The 12106-nt window shown below is 35.8% G+C and overlaps 2 protein-coding genes across 3 annotated transcripts; one reads left to right on the top strand and one right to left on the bottom strand.

Moving 5' to 3' along the window:
- Positions 1-3541: 3541 nt before the first annotated feature.
- On the bottom strand, positions 3542-7435 carry LOC113692612 (F-box protein CPR1). 2 transcript variants are annotated; one of them, XM_027211050.2, is made up of 3 exons: positions 6022-7434; positions 5613-5688; positions 3542-4397 (listed from the first exon to the last, which is right to left on the bottom strand). In XM_027211050.2, exons 1-2 carry the CDS (start codon positions 7185-7187, stop codon positions 5649-5651), a joined length of 1206 nt encoding a protein of 401 aa, XP_027066851.1. In that variant the 5' UTR covers positions 7188-7434; the 3' UTR covers positions 3542-4397; positions 5613-5648. The 2 variants fall into 2 exon arrangements, with proteins under 2 accessions (XP_027066851.1, XP_027066852.1); XM_027211051.2 differs by having other exon boundaries at positions 4330-4406; positions 6022-7435.
- Positions 7436-8853: 1418 nt separating this feature from the next.
- Positions 8854-10229, top strand: LOC113692419 (uncharacterized). Its single transcript, XM_027210831.1, has 3 exons — positions 8854-9387; positions 9471-9696; positions 9775-10229. Exons 1-3 carry the CDS (start codon positions 8854-8856, stop codon positions 10227-10229), a joined length of 1215 nt encoding a protein of 404 aa, XP_027066632.1.
- Positions 10230-12106: the final 1877 nt, after the last annotated feature.

The raw sequence follows: 12106 nt of genomic DNA, 5'->3' as shown, positions 1-12106 counted from the left end.
GACAAGTCAGAATGAAATGTTTATTTAGTTTACAATATTTGGTATAATTAATATGTAAATGTCATAATGGAATATACTAAATACAAATTTGACTTAATTGCTCTGGATTACTTTATTTTATGTAATATGTCTTATTACTTTTTTTACTTGTTCTGTAACAGTATTTGTCTATTTATGTAAAATTTTGATATTTTTACTTCAAAAATAAATAAGGATTGATATCAAATTTCTTCAATTGTAATACTTGATTCATTTTCATAAATAGATTTTTAAGTTAAAATTTTTCATTTTCATTTACTAGCAATATAATTAGCAGCATAGAATATAAATTACATGAAGTCGGACAATTATAATTTATTTTCAATTTCGATAAGATTCAAAAAAGAATTCTTGCACAATTGTTCAAAAAGTCAAAGAATAAAGTATATTAAAACGTTTGTTTCCTAGTATAAAAGAAAATTTTTATTTAAAATACAAGAAAAATTAATATTTATGAAAGTTTACATTCAAATATTAATTGAACTCACAACTAGCCTAAGATATCACAACATAGTGTAAAAATTTTTAAGGATAAATTTGACACCCTATTATTTAGATATTTAGGATAAAGGTGGAAAGAGCTTTTCCTTTTTTTTTTTTTTTTTTTTTTTTATAGAGAAATGGGATTCTAGAAAAAAGTTGGAATGAACATTGTGTGGGAAAGGGGTTTTCCACTTAATAAATGAACGATACCAAATGTTGGAATGAATTGAACAAGTTGAAAAGATCTTTCCTTTCCAAACCATTCCTATGTACCAACGAGGGGGAAGAGTATGGTATGGCAATTTGGGAATTTGAACTTATCTAATACTTGTTTACCAATTTCATAAACTTCCTTTATACGGTTTCACGCAATGAATTAATTAATTGTAATCGTTGTATACCCTGTAAGTCTTTATTCTTTGTATTGAACTTGATATACTGAGAACTTGTTGACGAAGGTCAAGTTCATGTATATTAAAAAATTACTTACCTTCCATAAGTGAAATGGCTGCTCAGAACAAAATATATAGTGCAATAATTACTAATAATTAACGAAGATTACGTACCTAATATAGGTTATGGTCTAAATTAGGGTCCTCTAAAATGGAAAATATGCCCACAAAGGCCAGCCAATTGGGCACGATTGGATACGATAATTTAGGGAAAAAAAAACTTTCTTATTATTCATAAAACACCTTTTTCAACCATCGTTTTTGTTAAAGGTAGAGAGGATACTTCTCCAAATCGAAGAAAAGATTAAAAAAGAAGGGTTTGGTTAAGAGTATTTATTTTTTTTGCAAGAGTGTAGTTAATCTAAAAAAAAGTGTCTAAATTTAGGAGATGCAATAAAAGTGAATATATCCATTCACATGATAAATTAATTTAATTTAGGTGTACTAAATTGCTAAAAAAAAAAAAAGAAAGTCTCGCAATTAACGTCCTTGATAAACCGGGTCTTTCAATATGTCAACCAAACTGCTCTTTATTCCAATTGGTCATTATTCTAATAGGCTATGAGCTGAAAAATCTGTGAAAGCAAAAATCAAAGAAAGGGCTATATTTTGCAATTTTTAACATCTACAAGATTTCATTTTTACCATCCCGTAATTTCTATAATGGTCCAATAAAGAATCCCATTTTTAAGTTTCTTGGCCTAAACGAAGTTATCGAGGAAACAATATATAGTGCTATTTGATTAATGCTTGGGCAAATACATCTTCAAGCGCAAAATCGTTAAATGCAAAAGACTGAAATTGTTATTTTACACATAAAACGTAAAAAGAGTTTGGGGGTTTCTAGAAGCGTGTCTAGGACATATAATAACGCTGAATCATATCTAACACGTAATTTTTGTCTCCAAAATTAAACTGACGACAATATATTATTGCACATTCAACTAATGAAATCTCTTATTACAACATATTTATTGCAGCATTGCGACCTCAGGCAGGAATTTTTTTGTGTTCTACATGGAGCGATCATGAATTTGCTGGCCATTATCTTCAGAAGGTTTGCTTTCCACTTTGCGTGGCAATAATTGGCTCACATTTTTCCCCTCGGAGCTGCTGGCGACGGTCTGCTTAAACTCTTTGTTCCTTTCTTCTTCTTCTTTTGCCATGTTAGTTAGGAACCAGTCGATGTCTATTCCATTAGCAATAGCATAAGCAAGTTGTTCTTCAACACTAATGTCGTTTTGCTTCTCAAGCGTGGTCTCCATGAAGATGGTCTCATTCTTCAACTCTTCTGCGAGCCCTGGATCTGGACCAGACATGGAGCTGGGAACTTGCTTCGATTCATTTGCATCATTGGGTGTCGCCATTAGGAAGTTGACGGAAATGCTATATGGTGGTCGTGTGTATTTTACTAGAGCGACGGTACTTTTTATAGGCGGTTACTGTTTATAGCAAGTGTTGTGGACTTAGGGAAATCATATTATTATTTTGTCATGATGTATTTTTATTCTTTGATATTTGTTAATGTCAATAATGTTTTGAGATTACGATTCACGTTTTATATATACTAAGGTAAGTTTCTTACGACTATTTACTCAAATTCATGACTCGCGTTCATATATTGAGTATTTTTGACATGGTTATGTATTTGAGATTTCTATTCTTATTCTTATATTAATTAGAGCAACTTCTACATGGTTAGTTACTCAAAGTACTATTCTTGTGCATGCATTTATAAGTTAACTTTAAAATAGTTAAGCATTTAAGACTATGATTCGCATTCTTATATTTGTTGTTGCATGCAATAAGCATAAATGATGAGCTATTGACTTCATATATTTCAAAAAGTTTGGGAAAATTTAGACAGTTTGACACACTAGCAAGTGTTTTAAGATAATGATGATAATTTAACATCAGCGTTAGTTAATAGTCGACATTTGGAAGAGTTATTATTGTGCATTCTAAGAGTGAAATTTCATGAGTGGGTCTGTCTAGCGGTGCCCGTTGGGCATTCATTATGATATATTCTTGAAAATGTAAGATTAATTAGGAACGTTAAATAAATGCAATGGAGGGTAGGTAAGATTGACCCAGAAAAGTATACAGATACAAAGGAGGGTAATAATTATTAGAATATTGTTAGACGAATTTTATGTGTGTTAACGAAATCGGCACCTGTTAGAAAAATACTTGATGAATTAATGCACCAGATCTCCAAAGATTTTCATTTTATGTATATGGCATTTCATCATACACATGGAAAGAATTTTTTTTTTTTTTAAAACTTATTATGACTACTGAAGAAGTTTCCAAATATGTTAAGAATTTCCTCAAAGTAATAGAGAAGAACTTTTATTCACTTTGGAGGCTGTAGACAAGTAATAAATTTTCAACTATTAAAAATAATTATGAATTCATCTAATATGCATTAGCAATTAAATTCCTAGGAGTAGTTGTTAACATTTTAATGGGGGTTGTACCGCTTAAAAAAGAAAGAAGATGACAGGCAAAGTTTAAACGTGATTAGATTCTCATATTTGAAGCCCACATACATGATAACAAGTAGATTAATAAGGAAATAAATTTTGAATCTGCGTTTGAAAATATTTTTGACGAAGAAGATATTATTGCGGCAATACACTCCAATTATAAGTACATCTAACCCAGAAATTGTGAAATAAATACTAATATAGTATATTGTAAACTTGAAATCTAGGACCTTTTTCCTGGTGGAGCTCATCTTAATTTGTTTCACGAAGCGCAAACTCCTTCCGGCCAAACAAGCGCTAACTGCTTACGAGTATCAGGAAGAAAATGAGTGTCAAACCTCGGTCTGATTAACCAGAAAAACCGACTGAGCAATTATTTTTCGGTTGCCAATTTTCCTTTCGATTATTGGGTTCTAAAACTGTTCTCAACTAATAAATTGAAAAACCTGAAATTGGCTTGGATAACAGAACCGGATTTGATAGTAGAAGTACTACTCAACAGCACTGATTATCACTTGATGATTTTCTCCACCAATTCCTCCCAAAACCATCCAAGATACAGTTGCCAATCCGGTTTGTATGGACGAATGGCTGGTCGGCAGATAAACATTTGCACGAGTCGTGGTATGGTCTCTCGCTTCCACTTCTACACCAATTATTTCTAAGAAAGAAACTACTGCCATGTTATAAACACAATCGTAATCGTAGCGAAAGCAAGTTTATATACAAAACCCCAACCACCAAAAACCACGACAAAGAGTTCGTACTGGCAAATATTGCCCCCCTCCCCCCCTCCACCCCCAAACCCCCTTTCTTTTGAGTTGGAGCAAGACTTTCAGGACAAAAACATCGAGCAACATTCCCCATCTCCACCTCTTCTCCTCACACCGGTTGGGAATAATCACAGGCACCAATGAACCGTCAGTCCTGCCATCTGCAAAGGCTGTCATCAGAAATGCGCCAAAGACAGTTGGTATAAGGCCATGACTAAAGATGATAGCCATAAACACCCTTGACAAAGCAAATCAAAAAGAGAACAAAGAAATTTGGTTTCTTTCAAGGGTTTCTGTCATCGGGCATTTGCTAACGATACAACTAATTTACATTCATATGCTAGGCAAGGTTAAAAATGTAGCAGAGCACTTCTCCTAGTGATGCACACAATTTGCTTTAGAGATTAGGGAACTTTAACAGGAGGGTTTCTGCACCATATAATTAAGTGACAACAACAATTTGCGAAGTAGATAGTGCCAAACTTTATTCGTTCGAGGTCAACTAAGTTCCGCTGTAAGAGGCTTCTCGAAAGAACAGCAACAACTTGAAACTCAAAACCTGCTTTTGAAAACAGTCTCCTTTTCCATGACCAAGAAACTGTTGTATCATCAGCTAATACTGATCATACGCCACCGCTCAAGGCAGAAGTATGTTTTAAACATAGAAGACAATGCGATGATATGACCTGCTTAAGTATCATAAAGCTAAAATGGAGATATTACTTGGGTATTATTATCCTCAAAAAAAACTCAAATTGCTTCGGCTTTAAGTATCATAAGCTAGATTCCACCATAAGTTGCCCTAGAATCTAAAATATTTCCCAGCAGATGACTCCAAACAATAATTTAAGAAAGAAAATTGAACACAGAGAACTGTACAAAGGAATTGGTACTTTTTAAGCCTATACTATTCAAGGAATTGTAAGCACTAAGCACACAAATTTGGATCTTGCCAATCCACCAGACAAATTTAGAGGAAGATCCAGCCACCCATATAACACCATGATACTTTTTGGGATGGTTCAGCAGGAAACCAACAGGATGAAAAAACCAAACCATGAAAAGACACAATTATGACAAGAGATCACTTGCCAATGACAATGAAGTCAGAAAACAATCGAGATACCGTGCTGTTGTCATGTTCTCCAAATTGGAGTTCTAAGTGAAAATTGACTCTCTTACGCAGCATATAGGAGGAAAGAACCGACCTTGTTTAGGAGGGATAGATTGAGGAACGGTAACTAGCACAGACTAAACAAGATTAATTATCGTTCTTGCAATCTTGCATTCTGTTTTGTCCAAATTGCAAGCATTTAAAGTGAATAGAAGTTGCAAAAACCATAAGAATATCCCAACACTGAAACACGTTGACATACCACAAAAGTCGTAGTTTGACCCCCTTCTCAATCAGCTTAAAGCACCAATTTGAACCCGCTTGACAGAAAGTCATCTCTGTCAGAGAACAAAAAACAAAAAGATACAAACTTTATCAAGAAAAGAAAGAGAAATGGAATCAAAACATGTCAGCTGCTACTTATCACTCCAGGAAAGAAAACTTCTATAATCTTACAGTACTACTCTAATACAGAACAAGTAACCCCGGATCCAGGAATCCCTTGTCTGTATCGATAGTACATGCATGAAGCAGAAATGCAAGAATGCACGATATCACCTAAAAAAGAATTATTCGTACAGAAACAAAATACTCCTATAATCACGACTGCCGCAGTCCATAGAAATGAGCCAAGATCACGAGTAGGAGGACAGAAGGCTCTAAAGGTTTACCTCTTCGGACCAGCTTTCGGGTTCCCCCTATCTTGGGTTTTCTTCTTCTGGTGGACTTGTTGAACATCACTGTAAGGGAGTTTGACAAGACTTGCCAGACAAACATCTGTATTAAAAAATTTGGGCCCACCATGAATCCTAACACTCTTCACAGACTTTTCCTGCAAATCAAACCACAGGAGGCAGCTAGAGTTTTGCTCCAAAAGGACTTGCTTCCCATCGTTTGAGTAACCTATTGGCTTCACTTGCTCAAAGGACTGAATATGAGTAGGCTGAACAACAGAGCATATTTTGATCCAAGATTCCCTCACCCCGTATTCTTTCATAACCCAGAAATCGACGTGATAGCGATAGTAATTGCAAAACAAGCCAATGCATTCTCCCAAAACAACCAAATTCATGAAAAAATCCCCAGCCAAGGTTTTAGGAAGCGGCAGCAGATGCCACTCCTCACTTCTTATATCAAAAGCAGCGACTTGATTGGCGGTACCCAATCTCGGACTGTTACCCGCAATCCAGTGCAGTGCATCGCCCGCAAAAGTCCCGCCAAGTTTTAGATACCGAATAAAGTACGGACAATCTTGAATCTTTCTCCACTGATTGGAGTTCAAACTATAGACCTTAACTTCATTCTGGAAAAAATCATCCTCCCAACCAAGGTGAAATTGGGTGACTCTTACGACCTTATAATCATCATGAACAGAGTCATACCCAAACCCAGTTTCAGAATGCCATACAAACCTGCCACATGGGTATTCAATGGAAGTTGGAGGTAGTTTCTGGTGCTTTCTGGTGGATGGGTTCCATATGATGCTGTCTTCTAAGGTGGTGGACAGAAACAGCAGCCCGTTACAGGAACCCAGCACTAGAATGGGCATGTCGATGGACGGCGATAATGGAGGGGTAAGTTTGGTAGGGTAGGCCACGTCGTCCTGAAAAGAATCGAAGTCGGCGGTGTAGATTGATGAGGCGTAACCGAGGATGAGGGTGAGATTACGCTTAGTTTTGAGGGAGCGGGAGATGTGGTTTTTGATGAAGTCTGGGCTGTCTATCAAAGCCAGCCATGGTTTTGATACGCACTTGAACCTTAGAAGTGACTTCACCGGTAGGAAGGTGAGCAAGTAGGAGATTACTTCCGCCGGAATGTGAGCGTCACGCTCCGACATCTTTTTCGGAGCCGGATCAGAGAGTATATCCAACGAAGCCAAGCGGTAGGTAGCAGGGCAGTAGTAGGTTACTAGGCTACAAGTTCCAACTTCCAGTTACTCAGTGCAACGCTCGCTCAATAGATTATAAAAAAGAAGAAGAAGAGGAGAAGGCACAAACGGTTCTGTCTTTGGCGGTCAAATCTCCTCCACTAGAACCTTTTTTTTTTTTTTTTTATTGTTTATTACGAACCACGAGGCCCAAGCTTGATAAAACGCTTCGCACTTTAAGAGGTGTTATAAAGCGGGCCAATTAATGTTTGAAGAACAGGCCGATAACATCTCCCATGGGCCATGTTCAATCAGTTCTAAACTTCTAATCTTATATGCGCCCCGGTTCTAAACCTTTATAGCTAGTTTGGGAGGATGGAAATGAAAAGAAAAGAAAGGTTTTGAAAGGATAAGAAAATATTTCCATTGTTTGGGAGTAAAAATGAGAAGAAAAGGAAAAGAATTGGAAAGATTTCACCACCCTCCACATTTTGGAAAACTTTCCGCCCAAAATTGGGCGGAAAGTGAAGGAACGTGCGCTGGCTATAAGTAAATTTTTAAATATGGCAAAACTACCCTTCAAATTCCAATACATAACATTTTAATACCCGATGAACCCCTCCACTACAAAGCTCTCGGCAGAACATCTCTTGTCACTTTATCTACCCATCATCTTCTTCCTCTGAGAAATAGGTGAACATCTCCTTTTACTAGAGCTGTTAAGTTAATCAAGTAGCTCGAAAGCTCGTTAGAGCTCGGCTCGTTAAGGCTCGAGCTCGGCTCGTTAATTTTGGTTAACGAGTCGAGCTCGAGCTCGAAACATGCTCGTTTAGTTAACGAGCCGAGTAAGCTCGGCTCGTTTGATACTCGAGTAGCTCGTTAGAGCTCGTTAATGAAGGGCATATTTGTCATTTTAGAAATCAAAATTATAAAAATTAAAAATTATAGGTTTTTATTAAGGTTAATTTGCACGAGCTCGAGCTCGAACTCGTGAAGCTCGACTCGTTTGTGATAAACGAGTAGAGCTCGAGCTCGAACTCGAGCCACATGTATATTTAACGAGCCGAGTTCGAACACATTTTAAAGCTCGTTTTCCTAACGAGCTCGAGTCGAGTTCGGCAGCCAAATACTCGGCTCAACTCGGCTCGATTAACAGCTCTACCTTTTACTTTATCCAGCCATCATCTTCTTCCTCTAAGAAATAGGTGACTTTTGCATCCTTCTGCATCTTCAATGGGCTTCTAATCAGGTGCATTTCTATTTCATTGTTATTTTCTTTGCTATTTTTTGTTGAGATGTTGCATATAGATGGGGAAGACAGATTAATTATATATCTAGAAAGTGACTTTGTTTATATAATAATTTGTTATATCTTTTGGGTTTCTATGGCTGCATTGAAATTCCTTGAATTCTTGTACTACTCTTTTGATTTTAGGGTCACACAAGTTTGTGACTTTATTTTTTTTTTCAGTCATTGAAACTTTTCTACTAGCTACATCTGTAATAAACAAATTCTACAGATTTGGTGAACATATCTGAAGTTGAAAGCCAACATCATTCAGGTTGTGTCCATCACTGATATCCTAGTGAATTTTTTTATATTATAGAATAAATCAACTAACATTAGTACTTTTAGATGGATAAGGAAGCAAATGATGTTCCAAACGAGTTTCATATTCAACAAAGAAGTCGACAATTAGCTGCTGCTGAAGTTATTTGTAGAGTGACAAAATTGATTATGTCTCGGAGGGTTCGTAGTAGAAATTATATAGATCGACCTATTGGATATCGGTCTATAGAAAGCCAGAATGTACGAGAGGAAATATTGATGCAACTTAGGACAAATGGTAACGTGAATAAAGTTATCCGAATGGGGCCTAATACTTTTACACATTTGTGTGAGTTATTACAAACAAATGGGGGTTTACGACCCACCCAAAGAGCAACAATAGAAGAGCAAGTTGCTAAGTTTCTTCACATTTTATCACTTCTAGCAACGAATGGGACAGTTTCATTCTTTTATCGTCGCTCGGCTGAAACTATTAGCCGCCATTTTCATAGAGTACTTAAAGCAGTTATACTCTTAGAAGAACAATTCCTACGACAACCTACAGGAGAAACAGTACCACCAGAAATCCTTAACAGTGAAAGGTTCTATCCATATTTCAAGGTGATTTTATTTTCTATATAGGTTGAATTTTTAACTTCAAATATAAACTCTTATTAAAAATTAATATACTAAAATATATGTAGGATTGTGTGGATGCAATTGATGGAACTCATGTTCGTGTCAAAGTGTCTAATACTGAGGCAGCAAGGTATCGTGGCAGGAAAGAGCATCCAACACAAAATGTGTTGGCTGCATGCTCTTTCGACTTAAAATTCACATATGTTCTACCTGGATGGGAAGGGACTGCATCAGACTCGAGAATCATAAAAAATGCACTTAACAGAGAAGACAAATTAATTATTCCTAATGGTAATTTTAAATTTTTCAATTTTTAAATTTTTTATATATATAATTGCATATATTAGTAACTTGCTGAAGTCTTTATAGGTAAATTTTACCTTGATGATGGTGGATTCATGTTAAAAAGTGGACTGCTTACACCTTATAGAGGAGTTGCGTACCATTTAAAAGAGTACTCAAATCGGGGACCCCGAGATTATCGAGAACTTTTCAATCTTCGGCATGCATCATTGCGTAATGCAATAGAGAGGGCATTTGGAGTTTTGAAAAAACGCTTCCCAATCATAGGTGATAACCAGCCAACATATGATGTCAATACGCAGTCAAAAATTGTTCTTGCTTGTTGTATTTTGCACAACTTTTTAATGGAAATAGATCCGAATTTGGAATATATTGATGAAGTAGATGCAGGATTGGCACACCAATCTCCTATCGAGGATGAAAATATTGCATCTACTAGTACTCAAGAAGAAGATTCATCACAAGGCGAATTTTTGAGAAATCAAATAGATATGCAAATGTGGAATGATTATGTAGTTTAAAATTTTTGAAATTGGTGCTGTAAACTTTTTGAATTTTTTGAGCTGTAAACTTCCTAACATGTACTAAATGGTATGTTTGGGTCTTGTTTTGGTGCTTGCACAATGTTATCAAGATGTTGCAATTGTTTAAAATATTTATTTTTTGCTAATTTTGTTTACTATTTTATCATTACCATTTAGCATTTGAAATGAGTGAAAATTTAAAGAAAGGTCAGGAAGTTAAGAGAGAGCACTTGAAATGGACACAAACTATGGATGATGCTTTTATCCAAGCATTATTGAATCAGCACTATGAAGGGTATCGAGTTGATGGAACTTTCACAACAACGGTATACAACAACATTGTCAAGGAATTGAAGGATAAACTTGGCAAGGATTTCACCAAAAGTCATTTGATGAATCGAATGAAGACACTTAAATTGCATTTCAATGAGTGTTATGACTTGTTTAGAAATGGAAAATTTAGTGGCTTTTCTTGGAACCCTGTGACAAAAAATTGGAATGCTGAACCTGAAGTTTGGGAGCAACTTTTAAAGGTATGCGCTCGTTACATTTAGTTACCTTTTTTTGCTCATTTTCAATTCCTATTGTAACAATACTTCTATTTATTTAGGAAAAACCGGATGCTGAAAAAATGAGGACAAAACAAATCCATAACTACGACAAATTAGAAGAGTTATTTGCTAAGGATCGAGCTACTGGACAAGGTGCCGAAACAGCAAAAGAAACACGCAATAGATGGGCCAATGAACCAAATGATGCTGAATTGGAAAGTTTTATTGACGTTGACCGTCTTCTCTCTCAAAATGAGATTACTATAGAGAGTTTTGACAATACAACTAAAGATACTGGTGTCAAAGTTTCCAAAGCTTGCAACAAAAAATCAGTACAAGGTACGTCATCTACTCAAGGGAAAAAAAGAAAGTTGTCTGTTGTTGATGAAGAACTTGAAATTATAAAAGGTGCACTTGATAATGTTGCTGATGCAATAAGGGAGGGAAATTTTATTTTCCAAAATTCTAGAGAACGGTTGTACACCGAAAATGAGATTTACAAGGAGCTAACTAGTATTGGAGTTGAAGCGGACTCTATTGATGACTGCTATCTCTTTTTGACTCAAAATCAAGTTAAATCAAGAGCATTTTTTGGTTGTCCAGCAGAAAGGCGCAAGAGCATATTGGAAAAAATGATGCAACAGCATATTGGGAAAATGATGGATGGTTTTCGTCATTCAATCCATTTGGATGAAAATTTGAACATATAGAATGAGCTGTGCTAAATCCTGTACATCCTCTCTATTTTGATCTTTTGGAAATAGAACATGTCTTAGCTATGTTTTTTGCATCAGGATGTAAAGGCATGCAGAAAAGCCTTTTTAGTTTTTGGTATCAAGATGTAGAAGCATGCAAAATATCTTTTGTAATTATGTAGATCCCTTTATTTTTGTCTTTGGGATATGGAACTTAGATTCTACCTTTTTGTATTAGGATGTACTGATATGGAAGTTGTAAACATAACTCTATTGGCCTTACCAATTGTAATGATGAAATGGAGCCATATGAATGTTAATATTTTGTTGTGTGACTGTAGCAATTGTTAACTTGTGTCCATTGGACCTACGTGATCTAAACGAAACAGGGTCTCAATCCTACTCCTGCTCGGCCTTACCAATCTTATCTGGTTATGCCTTGCCTTGCCTGCAGTCAATCCCCACCAAATGGTGTGTGTGTGTGTATATATATATATATGTTTGTGTGTGTGTATATATATATATATCACCTGATGCCATTGTTACTGCTTCTATTCTTATTCCTGTGACATGTTGATTTTCTCTGCTTTGGGTATTCACTAGCAAAGCAAGCTTTAGCTTTTACTTC

The sequence above is a fragment of the Coffea arabica genome, chromosome 6c (assembly GCF_036785885.1).
Source record: "Coffea arabica cultivar ET-39 chromosome 6c, Coffea Arabica ET-39 HiFi, whole genome shotgun sequence".
NCBI lineage: Eukaryota > Viridiplantae > Streptophyta > Magnoliopsida > Gentianales > Rubiaceae > Coffea > Coffea arabica.
The sequence above is the reverse complement of the archived record's forward strand: the minus strand, read 5'-3'. Positions and strand labels throughout refer to the sequence as shown.